The 16,735-nt window shown below is 37.9% G+C and overlaps 2 protein-coding genes across 2 annotated transcripts; one reads left to right on the top strand and one right to left on the bottom strand.

Moving 5' to 3' along the window:
* Positions 1 to 73: 73 nt before the first annotated feature.
* LOC112575201 (crystallin J1A-like) lies at positions 74 to 8,664 on the top strand. The gene is made up of 8 exons (XM_025256885.1): positions 74 to 231; positions 1,538 to 1,714; positions 1,886 to 1,996; positions 2,555 to 2,647; positions 2,872 to 3,028; positions 5,282 to 5,475; positions 6,344 to 6,482; positions 7,035 to 8,664. The coding sequence occupies exons 1-6, from the start codon at positions 168 to 170 to the stop codon at positions 5,472 to 5,474; spliced, it is 795 nt and encodes a 264-aa protein (XP_025112670.1). The 5' UTR covers positions 74 to 167; the 3' UTR covers position 5,475; positions 6,344 to 6,482; positions 7,035 to 8,664.
* Positions 8,665 to 9,229: 565 nt separating this feature from the next.
* On the bottom strand, positions 9,230 to 11,714 carry LOC112575202 (ankyrin repeat domain-containing protein 45-like). Its single transcript, XM_025256886.1, has 4 exons — positions 11,343 to 11,714; positions 10,886 to 11,053; positions 10,137 to 10,231; positions 9,230 to 9,732 (listed from the first exon to the last, which is right to left on the bottom strand). Exons 1-4 carry the CDS (start codon positions 11,617 to 11,619, stop codon positions 9,592 to 9,594), a joined length of 681 nt encoding a protein of 226 aa, XP_025112671.1. The 5' UTR covers positions 11,620 to 11,714; the 3' UTR covers positions 9,230 to 9,591.
* Between the last annotated feature and the right edge of the window lie 5,021 nt (positions 11,715 to 16,735).

Raw genomic sequence — 16,735 nt, 5'->3', positions numbered from 1 at the left:
TTGTTATTCGGCCATTTTCACACACATATGTACAAGGGAAAGCACTCCACTCATCTCCCCCTTCATGAGATCTTCTGAAAAAAAGAGGTGATTATACCACTGTGTGTAATAGCAGACGAAATGTCTGCCACAGTTGGTTAACTTTTGTCGGTGCAAGGACTGCCACAATGTCGGCAATCACCGATAGAAGAGTGGCAGCTGTAGTTGGAGCATTAGTTGCAGACGCAGCAGGTATTGCAAGTTATTTCAAAGTTAAACCTAAGAGAAATTTTGAGATAATTTTAATCACACTCAATGCATTCAAGGTTAGGCAAAGAATAATACATTAATTTTTGCCGAGTCATTCACTCGATCGGAGATGGGGCAGAGGATAGATTTGTGTAGATCATGTGTGAAGCAAACAAATGTAACATTATGACCTTGTAAGCATTTAACTTATGAAACTCTCTTCAGTTTTTTGAGACAGCTCAATTTCTTCGCACATATGCAAATAAATAATTAATTGGCAGTTATATTTTTTAGATTTTATTGAGGTCAGTTTATAGTTCAGAATGAGTCCTCAGGCAAGATTATTTGAGCTAGAATTGATAAGCTGTAGTAGTAAGCAGTGATAGCCAAGTATCTTTAAGATCTGTGCAATTACAGCATATAAAACTGTATGAATATCTATATATATTGCTCACTTATTATCTCCGATGGTTCACATTATTTGCCATTTAACAATTAAACACCAATTAAATACTCCGAGGTAAATACACAAACAAGTGAGAGGAGAAAAGACGTTGTAATAAATAAATATACATGTAATTTGTGTAGTTTATTAGCTTCATTTATAGCTGGTATAGTTTTTTTTAGAGAAATAATAATAATAATACAGTGAAGATATAGCTTGATACCCCAGGTTGCCAATGCTTTCTACAACATGAGTCAAGTCATAGAACAGATCTAATAGGTAGAAGTCTTTTTTCTGCTCATTGCCTCTTTGAAAAACCAAAAAGAGTTAACAAGATGTCGAAGAGATCTGTCGATCTATCGATTCCTCTCCTTTCGCATCAGGTTGCACATAAGACCTCAACCAGAGTCCGCCACGGATGTCGATTGGCTGAAACCCGCTCAGAGATCAAAGCAGTACAAATCCAGTGATATACTATATATAGTTTCAAAATGTTCAACTGTTCATCATCTTTCTTGAGTTGCAAAACAAAATGCTTTCATTTTCGTAAAAAAATAGTTAAAATGCTGCGATAATTATATGTTTGCATATAATCTATTGCATTGCAAGAAGAAGGGGAGTTTGTTGAGCTAGATCTTCTCTTCACACGGGTCTAAGCGTTTATATTCTCAGGAAACCACTAGTATTCTACGTACAAAATTCTCTTTAATATATTGTTTATTAATTAACAATATGGAAATGAATCACTCAGAAGTGTAGTGTCTTTACACACAAGCATGAGATCTACATCTAAAGTGTACAATATTGGCATTTCACACTTCTGTAATTGTGTTAGTACATTGGCATAATTATACCTCATTGCAGCCCAGCCCTTGCATTGGCTGTATGATGAGGAAAAGCTGAAGAGAATTATTGGGGAAAAAGAGGAAGTAGAATTCTGGGAACCCTCACAGAATCCATTTTATTGCATACCTACTGGATCATTCAGTTGCTATGGAGACCAAGCATACGTCATCCTGAAATCTCTAGTAGAGAATAAAGGTAATGCTAATACATTTTTCATTCTTTTCTGAACGTTGTGTTCATAAAATGTTTTATTTATGTCAAGCTGTGACAGTTATGGTTGTGGGTAAAGCAATGTACAGTAAGATCCCCTTTCTTGAAATTTTCCAGCATGATCTGAAGTTTTTGAACTGTGAATTTTTATTTCAGGTGTAAATCTTGAGGCACTGAAAAAACTTACGTATGATTTCTTTGGACCACAATCATCCTATGAAGATCCAGAGAATGCCCGCTATGTGGTTGGGAAAGAGGACAAAATCAGTAAGTGAAACATGAGAAAAATCAGCAGTACAGGGATGCAAAATTTAGTACTTCTTTGTAGAGGAAAAATCTCCAACAATTTTGATTGTATTTACATTACACAAAAGTAAATTCAGTTAAGATGGGTTGGTGATAAAATTGATAAAATTTTTTCGTGTCAGATAAACCATTTTAATTTGAGAATACTGTACATAGTTCTCAATCATATTACACTGAAATGCCTCTTTTAGTAGGGTCTGAGCCTTTGGTACTGACCAACAGCTAGACTTGCAGTTATTTTGAAAATTTTCTGCTCAAGAGCTATCTACTTTTCTAAGAAAGGAATTAGTTACTCAAAAAAAGTACATTCTCTAAAGAATTACATACTTTGAAGTTTATGTGTGTATACATATATGTATAGTCCTACAAGTGCATTAAAGGATCAGTATACACATTGATAGGACAAGGATACCTTAGCATGAGATGCATTAAATATGTTTCAGCCAAAGGATTTTGCACAGTGTGGAACCTTGATTGAGTAATACAGTGAATAAATAAATACTATGTTTGTGATTTCAGATGTAAAACCAACACTTCCAATACACAGGCCTTGGCGAAATGGCAGCATAAAACATTTCTTGAGCAACATGGAAGCTGGCAAAGAGGAATCAGGTAAGTTAACCATGGTGAAAATAAGATAAATATGGACTGGACCTGCACTAATTTGCCACCATAGGTGTCCCCTAGCTTATTTACACTGATTTGGATAAGCAGACTAAAATAGGCACTATCATCTAAGAATGCACAATTACTAAATGAAGCTAGATAAAGAAGCAGCTGATAACATTTGTGTGTACAGTGATAATTGTGCTTGTTGGCTGGGATGTCTCTTTCAGGATCAGAAAGTGATGAGCAGATTGACTGTGTGCTACGCATGGTGCCAGTCTGTGCACTTTATGCTGGTCATCCTGAGATGCTTAGTCGAGTGGAGGAGGTCTTGAGGGTAACACAGAGCAATGATCTCCCTGTCACCATAGGCCTTGCTGCTGCCAGGTTAGATATCAAACCATCTGGGCATTGCAATGTATTTTAAAAGATGAAATCAAGTCCTAAAGTCACAATGACACGAGCTGTTAAGTACAAAAAACAGAACAATTCATAATGTCATGAAATTGAAATCCAGTACATTAATAAATCTGAATTATAGTTCAAGAAGAAACAAACTCAAAAGAATAAGTTGTTGAAGTAGAATTAGCTTGATAACCCTACCTATCTATCTATTCCTCTTTGTGCATCAGGTTGCACATAAGGCCTCAACCAGAGTCCGCCACCGATGTCGATCGGCTGAAACACGCTCTAGGTGACCCCATGTCCAGCCCTTTCCTTTCATCTCCCTTTCCACTGTTCTTCTCCAAGTTTCCTTTGGGCGGCCTCGTTTTCTTCGGCCGTCTGGAGTCCATCGTAGGGCGACTCTGGAAAGGTCTGCTGTCTGCTGGCGGAGCACATGTCCAATCCATCGCCAACGCCTTCGTTGAACCTGCGTGGTGATGGACTCGGTTTCACTTCTTCGGTGGAGTTCTTCGTTGGTGATGGTGTTTGGCCAAAGATGTTAAGTATGCGCCTGAGGCATCTGTTTTGGAAGACGTCAAGCTTGTTACTGATGGTTTTGGTCATCTTCCAAGATTCTGATCCGTAAAGGGGGTGCTGATCACATTTGACTTGAAGATTCTCAGCTTGATCTTCTGGCTGATGTTTTTTGCCTTCCATGTGCTCCTGAGTGAGGCAAAGGCCTGACTGGCTTTCGCCAGTCGGGCTCGAATCTCCACCTCCGCATCCCCAGTGTTTGACATTTTGGACCCAAGATAGGTGAAACTGTCAACTTCCTCAATCTCTTCTCCATTTAGTTTGATGCTGTCTTGGACTCTGGCGTTCACTCTCATACTGTTAGTCTTTTTTGTGCTGACCTTCAAGCCCAAGGTTTCCAGCTGTTTCTGAGAAGGCCTTTGTTTTTTCCTGCATGTCTTGTGGCGGTGTGACAGCAGGGCAATGTCATCAGCAAAGTCCAAGTCTTCCAGTGCTGTTGTTGCTGTCATAGTCATGTCCATCTGAGCCTCTCCTCTCGCTGTCGGTGGAAGTCTTCATGATCCAGTCCATGCCAGGATGAAGAGGAACGGCGACAGAATGCAGCCTGCTTCACCCCGGTACTGACGTTGAAGGGGTCTGTGAGTCTGTGTCACAGACAACCTGGGATTTGAAAATCGATGTACAGCATTGCAATGACCTGAACAAGTTTGCAGGGACTCCGTAATGCCTCAGGATCTTCCATAAGGACTCGCGGTGGATGCTGTCAAAAGCCTTCTCCAGGTCGATGAAATTGATGTACAGCGGTGTGTTCCATTCGTTGCTCTGCTCCAGAATCTGTCGCAGAATGAAGATGTGTTCGGAGCAGGATCGCCCAGGGCGAAATCCTGCTTGCTGTGGTCGGAGGTCTTTCTCAAGAGTTGCCGTCAGTCTTGACAAAACAATCTTGCTGAAGACCTTGCTGGTGAGGGAAAGAAGTGTTATGCCCCTCCAATTATTGCAGTCTCCAAGATCTCCTTTCTTGGTAACTTGAAGATGAGCCCTGTCTTCCACGCAACAGGGACCTGCCCTGATTCCCAAATTTGCCTGAAGATTTCAGTCAGCTTGGGAGCTGTCACATTCACGTCTGCTTCAACATCTCTGCTGTTATTCCCATCTGCCCCTGGTGCTTTGCCGCTCTTCATTGTCTTGACTGCTGCTGTCACTTCTTCCAGGCTTGGTGGGTCTGTGCAGATGTCAAGGTCTATAGCTGCTGGCTGGATGTCTGCAAGCTGAGGGGGATCTGGTCTGTTCAGAACTGACTCAAAATGCTCCCTCCAGCGCTGTAGTTTTCCTGCCTCTCCCTCGACGACATTACCGTTCACGTCTTTCACTGGCACATCACTGTTCTTAAACCCGTTGTTTAGCTGTTTGTTTATCTTGTACAGTGTCTTCAGGTCATTTTTACTTGCTGCATTTTCTGCTTCATCTGCCAGTTTCTCTATGTGATATCTTTTGTCGGTTCTTGTCATCCTCTTTACCTCTTTGCCTCTTTGTTCAGTTTTGCTGATAACCCTACCAATGAAACGAATAATTTTTCTTATAGTTTTAAATTTTTGTTGTTTATTAATTTAATATCTTTAACTCTCTTTTTTCAAAGCTGAAGAAAACAAATAATAATATTACTAAATGAAATGTTTTCTCTGTCATTGTTATTCATTTATCATTAAATTTTTTTCCACCCAGAATCCTTGAGCAGTTCATTCTTCATGGACCAAACACAAATGCTCTGAATGCAGTGTTATCTGACTTGAGCAATTCTCGGCGCAATAATCCACAGGAACTTGACCAGACTGTTGCAGGATTTATTCGAGAAGTACAGAAGCTCTCGTCCATTGATCACCATTCTGCAGTTACTAAGAATTTCCAAAAGAACTGACGTAAGAACATGCTCTGTCTCTTGATTTGACCATTAGATATTTATGTTTTAATGCTTCTTTGGTAGTCTAGGTGATCATTATATTTTTTTAGGCTTTTCAAACATTTTTTTTCCAAAGTTTGTGTGTATGTACTTGTATACTTGCATATAAGAGTGTGTTCTTTTTTGGAGGTGGATGATTTGTTTGTGGGGGAGAATGCGTGTACATAATTATGCATTTGTATTTTTGCATGTATTTGTATGTGCCACCACCATGAAATGAGTTTTAAGTCACACAGAGCAGTTTTGTATTAGAGGTCCAGAAAGGTGATCAGGGTCAACTCTGAATCACTGTACTTGCACACTTCAAACCTTTATAACTTACTAAATTCTAGGACTAGAAGAACAACTTTAGTATCAAAAGAAAGGTCAGAACCTGTACATTTTAAAATATACAATTTGCAAAATCTCAGATTTCCGACTTAAGACTTTCTATAGTGATGGTTCACATGTATCTACAATTAGTAATAATAACTCATGTTACCCTAATAATTATCTCACAAAGAGCTGTACTTTCTTACTCACTAGACAACTCATGTGTTTCATGATTTAACATTTATTTTAAAAATTTTTCGTAATTAAATTGTATACACATTTTTGTTTGTTTTAAAATTTTCGGGGTTTTTTTCTTTCTCCTTTTTCTTGTCCTTGGAAACCATACACATATGTAATGGAGTTATAATACAACATGTTTCTTGACAAACGAAAAGTAAGTATTTAATCAGATTTCAAAAATTAGAATCTTAAAGTAAACTGAACCATCTCGCATTTGAAGTAGCCTTACGACATTGCATCTTACATTGTTTTGTTTGTCTGCTTGCTGTCACTAGATTTGCCTGGATCCTTCCAATCTGCCCTGCATGGTGCAGTTACTGCTCCAGGCTATAAGGAAGGCATTCGCAGAACCATCAAGATTGGTGGATGCAATGCATCCGTAGTGGCTTCGTAGGTGCCTGCACTGCTGCTAAGGTCAGTGCACATGTTGTAAATCTCGTGCATTCACCTAAGGTACTCATTTTACCTGTATTTAAGATTCCTTCCATTATAAAATAAGATTAACTGTTTTTTTAAATTCTTTATTACTGTGGTTTAAAGTGTATTTGAAATTAATTACAGTCATGATACAAAAGAAATGAAGTTGCTGAATATCCTTGAAGAGGAAAGGACTACTAGCTTTTTCTTAAATATCAAAGGACACCAATCATAGAGGGAACATTAAAATTAATGCATCTGTGTTGTCATCATACATTTCTTACAAAATAGTTGTTTGCATTTTTATTAACTGAAAAATACCTTATTCTTTCTGAGGATTAAAAAAAATGCCTGTCATGCTTCCAAGAATGACAATATTTTATGCATTTTCTCAAGCTGTTACTTATTTGTGTTGTAATTATGAAACTTTACTGCTTGCAGACAAAGAATACAACACACATATGCACATGGATATATATATATACGCACACAATATTTTTCTCTCTCTGAATATGTGTGTATACCCTTTGTTTCAATTTCATCTTGCAGTTTGGTTTGGAAAGCATTCCAGATGACTGGAAAGAGAAGACTAAAATATGTCCTGAGATCTTAGATCTGGCCAAACACCTGACAAAAATCATCCCATAAAAGAACATTTTACTCTACTACTTTCAGCAGCAAATACATGTCCTTCAGACATTCAGATGGAAACAATGTTATCCAGGTAGTTCTTGGCACAAAATACTTCAGAGAATGATGCAAGATACACCTTTATGCTAGCAAATCTGCAAACTATTATAAGCAAATATGTTCCTCTATAATTTATAAAAAATTGTTACAGATTTTCAATATGATCTTTTTTTAAGATGTATATCATATAAAATTGTCTGCAATTGTCATTGCAAGGATCAGTACAATTTACCATTCCTATTGCTCATTTGTTTCACAGTCACATATAAATTTCCATTTAGCCAAATTAGTTTCAATTTTTTTAATTGTCTACAAATGGTATTAAGGAATGTGATATAGTATTAACAGAATTTAAAAATGACCATCAGTCAGACCCAAAGTTTTAATGAAGCTCTGAAGTGAGAACTTCAACACCTCAAGGAAGTGTTCAGCATTTCAGGCTACCCCAAATGGACATGAAACTTGCCTTGGAGCCTTAAGACTGCTCCCCACCTCTGGGCCACCAGCTAGACCCAGTCGCATGGGTATGTTACCATCATATACACCAAAAGTGTCACACAGGCCATCTCCCGTAAAACCAGGAAGATCAGGGTCACTGTCCATGCCAAGCTGTACACCACCTTCCACAGCAGACTAGTGGTTCCCAAAGACAAGACTGACAATCTGCATTAGTCAAGTGCCATTCATTATCTGAGTGCAACAGCTGTATCCAGGCATATGTGAGGGAAAATTGAAACTAATATCAAAAGAACATGGAATTTTCACTGGAACGGTAACATGAGCACAATAGCAAACATATCTTCTTTCCAGGTGATGGCACCATCTTAGAGCACGAGACCCAGTGGTTACAGAGAGGTGTTAAGGAAACCATTTACATCATGGCTGCAAAACCTTCCCTCAGTGGATACCAAGGGCAACACCCACTGCCAGCAGTCTTATTACTACATAATAACATGCCCTGAGTTCATATCTGGATGCTGTGAACTGAATACACCAGTCACTTAACTTTTATCTGCTAAGGCATGTGGATACATGCTGAAATCTCCAGTGAGTGGTTCTTTTTTCTGGAATGTAAAGTTTTCCTTCTATCAGAGTGTCAATAAAAGGTTTTGTAAAGTAACATATCTAAATGATGCAAGATTTAAATCATAAACAAAATACATTGAATTCTAAAAATCAAGCAAGAAACAAAAGATTTTAATTTACTATATTTAAGTAAAATTATATAATAATATTTCATTACAGCATATTTGCATGGTTTACTAGAAAATCATTTGTTACTTGTTAGAGGGCATAAGAGGCATGTGATTAAACAGATAAATTTGATAATATTTAGTTCTTCTAACAGTTAGCTGTACATCCAGTGAATGAAAGTTTTTATGATTGCATTTGTTTCAAAATTCTGTGAGGAACAATGCATGATGTTGTAGCTTGGTCACTGACTGTACTGCTTACTTGAAAGAAAAAAATATTAAATATGCTGAAGGTTTCTAGTCTTTTTTTATATGAAGAGTTCTGCATTGTTTGCTGTTTATGTCTTTAAATGTTGAATGATAGACTTTCTCTACATTAATAATGATACAGAGGAAAATTGGTAGATAACTGTTTTATCTTGTAAATTCATCTGTTGACATCTAAGTGTTGACCAATCAGCAAATTTATGTTCTATTTTTTGAAGGATAAAAGATTGGAATAATGGTGCATGGGATGTTCATCCAACAAAAACAAGAATATTTCAACATTCACCTCGCCTGTGCACTCGTACCTAGTTATATACATGCAGACTAGTATATAATATTTCAACCTCTACCACTTTATCTTTTTCTTAGTCGTAATGTCCATTATTTCAATAGTCTCAGAAGTTTAAAACATTATGCACATTCTGAATGCATAAATTTAAAGATATCTTTAATGTTAGATAATGTGATACATCAAGATATTCCCTGAACAGGTTAATTAATTCTTCAAGAAATAGAAATAAATGTGAAATATAACTCAAACCTAATTTTTAAACTATGGCATATCATTTTTAAGAACAAAAACAATAAACAACACAATTTTCAAGAATTTTAATGGCTGGTTGTGGGGGAATGGTTTAATGCTTGGATTCAGACATGTAGAAGAAAACTACAAATATCTCTCACTAGACAAGGCACTACTGCAGTCTTTAACCTTCAGAAAAAATATTCTGCAAAAGCAATGCATGGTGCATATTTGTGATGTGTGAGCATTTTTAAGATGTCATTTATAGTAAGAGGTGAGGAATTGAATATAAAACAGGTGGAGATGTGGCTAAAAATATTTGATTCTGCCAGGAACTCAAAGGAGGCAACACTAGTAACCTGCATACACCAGTGTCTGAATGTCTGTGTACAAGTTCCTTTTTAAGATAAAAACACAAAGGACAGCAACAAAACTAAGACTGTGAAAGTTTTAGAAATATTGGTGCCACGATGTTTTCCAAAGCTTTCTTATGAGACAGGAGCTCTTCTGTGGTTGGACTGCTGGTGACTTCAAGCCATTCAGTCTTCTCTTTGCAGGACAACACAATCAGTTGCTGTGGAATTCAGTCAAAAAATCATGGTCAAAACTAACTTGATTCAGACAAAAATAATAAGAATCACATAACACTCAGAAGTAGTTTAAATGACAATGCATAAAGTCTTCTTCCTTTGTGGTTCTGTGTCCATTTCTGTGTTTATTTCTGAAATTCTCTCTCTCACACCCACACACCATTCTACTCTTTAACTTTATTCAATAATTACAATGGCGCCTGTAAAACTGTTTCATTGGCTTAAATCATTCTCATCATTGTTACTACAGATATCTCAACCACTTTTAATGCTACTTCTCTTGAACTCTCAAAAACATCTAGCAAATGCTATCGTTTAGAATTCAATTTATCTCCAGATCAACATTTTATCTTTAAAGCAAAATATTAAGAAATTTTTCAGCACAAACCTTTTCATCTTTAGTAAGACGCCCAGGTCCTTTGTCAGCATCAGTAACAAAATCCTGACAGTGTTTGATGAATTGAAGTAGCGATGTCCTTGCCCCTAAAATAACAGATAATCATTGGCATTTAAATTTGATATCTTTTATAAACTAAAAAGTTTTCTGATATAAACTTAACAAATTACACACACATACACACACATTTTAATTCCCTTAGCCTTCACAAAGGATTTTTTTTTTTTACAGTAAAGTGTCCATAAGAGATCTTTAAAAACCTCTTCCAAGAAGGGAAAAGAGGTTGGAAATGTGATGCAGACAATGCTATGCCAGTCATCAAGATTTTTCCTCAGTTGTTTAAATTCAATCTAAATCTAACAGGGCAAACCACTGCTACTTATGTGAGAGCATTAGTTACATTATAAGAAGTACATCAAGCTAATACAGAAGATACCCACAGCAGATGCTGGTCACATCCTCAACCTTTATTACATCCTTCCTTTTGCATTTCTCTAATGCCAAGAAGTTTGCTTTTGTTACCAAGTTCTGGCCACTTTTTCTATTTAACAACTATACCAAAATGTTTTAGTAATAATGGATGGATGATATGATCTGAGCTGAAACATTAACTTATAATTATAATAGCAAACAAACAAAAAAGAGGTGAATTTAACAACTAAGAAAAACATATCTGTACAGTTCTATTCATCTCCTTTCTCACCCATACACATATATATATATACATAGAATGTACTAACCTGCCCAGTCAAGAAAATTCACACATTCTTTTTTGTTATAACGTGCAGCAGTGTTTCGTGGGCATTCTCCATGAACATTCTTCTGCTGGACATTTGCACCAGCAGTAACTAGAAGTTTGAGAACTTCACTGTGACCCCATGCAGCTGCATAATGCAAAGGACTGTAACCTGGACAAATAGCACAGCATAAACACGAATTATTTATTTTATCCATTTACAATTTATCATGCTTCATACATTGATACAAATCATATATTCTCAAATTAAAGATAATCGTTTATAAGACTAGTCTGGAGGGAGAGTTCAGTATGATGAAAGCTAGATTTGTGTGATATATCTAACTCTATATTCAAAGCATATTAAATATGGTTTAGACAGGTAAACACTGTAAACTTGCAGATGGGTGCAAGAGCGTGTAATTAGTAAGCACACACAGGTTGTGAGACATCACACATGCCATTCTCTGAAATGCTTGCGATGTTTGCTCCACGTTTAAGTAGTTCACGACAGATTTCTAGTCGTCCGAGGCAGGCAGCGAGATCTAAAGGTAGCTTTCCATTGTCGTCTCTCTCATTGATTAGTTCAGCAATGGTTTCCTTATAAGGATCTGTTTCGTCTTCAAAACTTTTAATAAGTCTCGCCAGATCGTTTTTGTAGATGCAGTGCGTTACGATATTGGTATTCGCAATCAATGCTTCTTTTTCTCCCTCTTGGTTTTCTGTTTCCATAGTCATTGTCTTGAGAGTTGCAGCTTGTGTTCTCCCGTAAGGCAACAACAGCGTCGTTGTCACCCAAGCGATCTGTAGCAAAGCGGTCTGTGTCGTCTCTTTTGATTGGATGTTTGGGTAGTCGTAAATGAGTCTAAGGCCGTCAACATGTTATGTCGTTCAAACGGTTACCTTATGCATCGTCTGCTAAACGTAATTTCTTCACTTAACATTGCAGAACATTGTTCGTAGCACCGTTTATACGAAGATTCCATTCCCCACCACCCGAGAGGACTTGATTCGATGTATTTCTGTGTGCGCGTGTGTGCGAAGGATCGAGTGAGACTGTGAGAGAATGTATGTGTGTGAGGCTGTTGGGTGGTTTTCACGTGACGTCATCAGTTTTTGCGAGCTGCTTCAGCGGCCATTTTTCTTTCCCTACTAAGCAGTAGTTACGGAAGCTTGCTGGCAACTGATCGGTTATCATGGTCGTCTGCGGTATAAAAGGATGCGGAAACAAGCCCTGCAGTAAACGAAATGTTCCTCTAGATGTATCTTTCATAAGATACCCAAAATTATTTTTGAACCAAGGCGACGAAACAAGAAAACTTACAGAAGAACGTCGTCTGCTTTACCGAGAGGATATTACGACAGAAGAGAAGTGGAACAAAATACTTATCTGTTCGAAACACTTTGTTGGCGTAAGAAACCAGACTTTTTCCAAATTGCTAAAGTATTTAACATTGTTCTGCATGTTGTACACATTGTGATAAATATTCTCTTCATTGTAGGTTGGTGACAGTTCACGTGATTTGAGTGAACATCAAAACAAGACTTTCATTATTCATGACCACGACTAATAAACTATAGCTATAGAGAGAGAGGATAAAAAATGTTATTTCTACTTCATTATTTTTCTTTTTAGACGTGTATTTGGTTTATTTTGTTTCAGTGCTGATTATTATTATTTTTTTGTAGTTAATATCACAAAGATGTAATTCATAGGGTTGTTTTATTCTTGTGTCTAGGAAAGCCAGCATATGTGAATTTCCGGAACAGCCTTCGTGGCTTCCCACTCTACACTTGGACATGAGCGATCAAGTACTTGCTCAGAAGCTGAGACTTCGAAAAACAGGTATTCGAGGCTTGTGTCTCGCAAAAGAAGTAATGCATCCGTCCCTACTCACCTGCTGCAAGCAAGAAGCGAAAATCAATCAGCAGTGAGACAAGCCAGGAAGAAAAAATATGTGAAAGTGTTTTTGGTTGCTCAAGTGCTTGGGAAGAAAGTTTACATGGTGACATAAAAGATTCATGTTCAAATGATCAGAACACTCAAACAGATTTTGGTTGCTCAAGTGCTTGCGAAGAAAGTTTACATGGTGGCATAGAAGATTCATGTTCAAATGATCAGAACACTCAAACAGATTTGACTGGACTAAATATGGATGCAATCATGCAGGACTCTGAGACCAGACTTCTTGATTCAGTTAAAAACAGACAACATTGTTTCTATTTATGAAAGACAGGTGTATGTTGAAGATGAAGCTAAGTTCCATTCTACACGGGACTTCCTTCATTGGCAGTAATGGACCTTATTTTCAGAACGGTAGAGCCATACATGTCTAATGAAACACAGTCACTGTCAAAGAGCAAGAGTTTTTGCTGTGTTTAATTAAGATCAGACTGGAACTACCAATTCCAGGATATAGGATATCAGCTGAAAGTATCCGTGTCAACTGTGCAAAGGAGTTTTTCATAGAACTCTTGATGTACTTGTAGCACGGTTGTCTTTTTTGTTGCACTGGCCTTCAAGAGAAGCTCTGAAACTGTCTATGCCTATGTGCTTTAGAGAACTTTAAAGATAAAGTTGCTGTTATTGTTGACTGTTTTGAACTTGAAGCACAGAAACCCTCGGGCCAAACCAATCAGATTCAAGTTTATTCCAACTATAAAAAATATAATTCTGCCAAATATCTGATTGGGATCACACCACAAGGTTCAATCAGCTACATTTCAGATGCATTTGGTGGCAGGGCTTCAGACAAACACATCATTGAAAATACTTCTTTGTTGTCCAACTTGTTACCAGGAGATGTAATTATGGCCGACAGAGGTTTCAACATTGAAGATGAAGTTCTTTTTTATCAAGCTAAATTAATAATTTCAGATTTTTACCCATGGGAAAAGCAACTTCACCCACTACAAGTTGAAAATTCGAGAAAAATAGCCTCTGTACGAATTCATGTTGAGAGAGTTATAGCTTTTGTTCGCAGAAAGTTTGAATTTTGCCTATTGACCTGATGGCAACAAAGCCTGGTGATGATAATCCAGTCATAGACAAAATAGTTCGGCTTTGTTGCTGCATTGTAAATTTACATAATCCATAGTGCCTATTGAGTAGCTATAGTGCAATTTTTTAGTTTGAAATCAGCATTTATTTTCAGAATGCATGCTTGCAATCTGTATATGTTTACATTACCATAGAAGTTATTCTCAGATATAAAATGCACAATACCTTACTGTAGTTCTTTTTCTTTCGCACTTTATTTATAATAGCATGACGATATCCAAACTGATCAGATAAGTTACTTGGTAAATTGATGTGAAACTGTGAACAATATAGAATTTGTTCTTTGCTGGAGATGTCATGCTTTGTATGATGTTGATCAAAATATTTGCTGTTGACAGAATATTGTTAATATTTTTTGCTTATTAACAGGCTACTCAAACATGTATAATTGAATCAAATGTTATTGTCATTGAATGCAAATGCCGTTTGCTTCCTCAGAAGCTAATTCAGAGCAATATTGATGCCAGAGCTTCTTTGTGGATTTTAGATTACCTAACCAATAGTTCTTCTTAGTAATCCATATCAGTGATGTTATTTAGATTGGATTTTGATATGTTCCTTCTTACCCTGTAATGATTTTTTTTAAGTTATGTTCTGTCAGCAGACACAAAATTTTCTGAAAAGAATTAATAAATATGCATTTGAATGTGCAAAAGTTCTTGTTTGATGTTAAGAAGAAAGAAAAGAAAAGGTGTGACTGGAGATTGGGGTAGCAAGCAATGATGAGAGGAGGTGAAACTGGACACTTAATGAAGGGGAGGAGGATTGTGTTTCTTATTGAAGGGAGAAGCCACTGCCGGGACAGTGTGTTTTTAATAGGGAGAAGAGAAAAGGATTCGGAGAGAGGTGGACGCTTGTTTAAGAGTAGAGAGCCATTTGCTAGACAGTGTGTCTCACTAGTGTGTAAGAGATTGAGTACATTTTAGTTGGATTGTGTTAGTCGAAGTTTGATTGCCAAGACAGTGAGTTTTAATAGTAGATTCCGTTGATTTTTGTGATTGTGCTAGAAGAGCCATTGCCAAGACAGTGTGCTTCATAATGTGTAGAAGATTCAGTGGAGATATGTGATTGTGTTAGAAGAACCATTGCCAAGACAGTGAGTTTGAATAGTAATGATACAGGATTTTGTGTGATTGTGTTAGAGGAGACATTGCCAAGACAGTGAGTTTTAATAGTGTGAAGACTTCGGTGGACTTGGTAGATGTGTTTGACGAAAGGAAGAGCCATTGTTATAGTGACTGTGTTTTCATAGGGTTTTTTATTTATTTATTTTTTTTATTACTAAACATAGCAGACTCGTATAGGCAAAATCGTTTTGTTTATTTGAGTGAAAGAGCACGCAATTGTCCGACTCCGCTGGTGTGCTCGAGAGACGCTAGCGGTGTCGTGACACAAGCCGATATAGAGCCGCTGAAGAAACGCGAAGCGTTAGGGAAGGAAGATGGCGGACAGCGCCTCGTTGCTAACGTGTGTATCACGTGAGTGAAAACGACCCAATGTTTTTCGTTTGTAACATTGGTTGTAGTTTTAGATCGGTCAACCACTGTGGTAGAAACTTCTCGTACCTCCTATCACGCTTTCAAAATCGTCGCCATAGAGTAGACTCTAATACAGTGGCAGAGGAAAAGGCTTCAGGAGGAGTTGGGTGATCCATGCACCATGCTGCACGACGGTGAACGACTTTCACATTCTTGCCTCCTCAGTATCAGTATAGGCAGGAACGGTGGGCAAATTTTAGGCCTGGCGAAACCAACGGCAGGAGCATCAGACTCCTAGAATTTGTCCAGAGCCAGAGACTCAATCACCTTATATAGCCATTTAACACATTAATTATAAATATATCCCCCTACACGAAATCAAGGACGGCCACGTGGTACTCACCAGATGAATTGATCCGTATAATCAAACCATATAATCAAATCGACTCTATGCCAATGCCGGGACATAGAGGATGGAATGGCACGAGATGATAGCAAAAAGCCTACCAGCTACTAATTAAGGACCCTCACTAAGACAAATCAGAAACCTCAGTCACTGAGGACAGCAATGGCCACCCTACAGAAAGCAATGCTGTACTCAACCAGTGGAGTGAGTACTGCAAGACCTGAGCAGATTTTCAACTGTCGCATCCTTATAGAAAAACATCTTCAGCATCAGCATTTCGTTCCTTACTAGGCGTACGTCAAGGATGTACCCTATCACCGGTGCTGTTGAACATCTTCCTGGAGAACATCATGCTTGAAGCCCTCCACGACCTTTATACTTCCATTTCCATTGGTGGAAGACTGATCTTCAACCTACTCTTTGTAGACGACATAGACATGTTAGCAGGCAATAACAATTAAGAACTGCAAGACCTCACAACAGACTAACAAACAGCTCGAATGCATATGGAATGGAGACCAGCACTGAAAAAAGCAAAAAGATCGATGCAGCCTCAAAGCAGAGATCTACATGAACAAGGTAAGGGTCATGTACTTGGGTCAGGCGACGTAGGCTGGTCTTCTTGGTCAAGTGACCCGGCATGACACCTTGTCGAAGACGGTCCTTCATGGTACCTTGGAGGGTAGTCGACGCCGCGGTGGCCAGAGGAAGACCTGGCTTACGAATGTCAAAGACTGGACTGGTCGTCCTGTACAGGATTTGCTTACTGTCGCCCAGAATAGGCAAAAATGGCGGGCCTTGTCAACTGCCGCGTCTATCCATGTGCTCCCCCCAACGACAGATACCGGTCAAGAAACGACTGACTATCAACCATGCCACCACTGACATAACAGATATTAACAACAATTT

This window comes from Pomacea canaliculata, linkage group LG11, assembly GCF_003073045.1.
Source record: "Pomacea canaliculata isolate SZHN2017 linkage group LG11, ASM307304v1, whole genome shotgun sequence".
Lineage (NCBI taxonomy): Eukaryota > Metazoa > Mollusca > Gastropoda > Architaenioglossa > Ampullariidae > Pomacea > Pomacea canaliculata.
This window is presented reverse-complemented; position numbering and strand designations above follow the sequence as displayed.

Excerpts from the sequence above, each read along its gene's own strand:
- LOC112575201 (XM_025256885.1), top strand. The coding sequence starts at position 168 with ATGTCGGCAATCACCGATAGAAGAGTGGCAGCTGTAGTTGGAGCATTA. Across the intron at positions 232-1,537 it reads ATTAGTTGCAGACGCAGCAG|CCCAGCCCTTGCATTGGCTG; the intron begins GTATTGCAAGTT and ends ACCTCATTGCAG. Across the intron at positions 1,997-2,554 it reads TGGGAAAGAGGACAAAATCA|ATGTAAAACCAACACTTCCA; the intron begins GTAAGTGAAACA and ends TTGTGATTTCAG.
- LOC112575202 (XM_025256886.1), bottom strand. The coding sequence starts at position 11,619 with ATGACTATGGAAACAGAAAACCAAGAGGGAGAAAAAGAAGCATTGATT. Across the intron at positions 10,232-10,885 it reads GAATTTTCTTGACTGGGCAG|GGGCAAGGACATCGCTACTT; the intron begins GTTAGTACATTC and ends CTGTTATTTTAG. Across the intron at positions 9,733-10,136 it reads GTCTTACTAAAGATGAAAAG|CAACTGATTGTGTTGTCCTG; the intron begins GTTTGTGCTGAA and ends TGAATTCCACAG.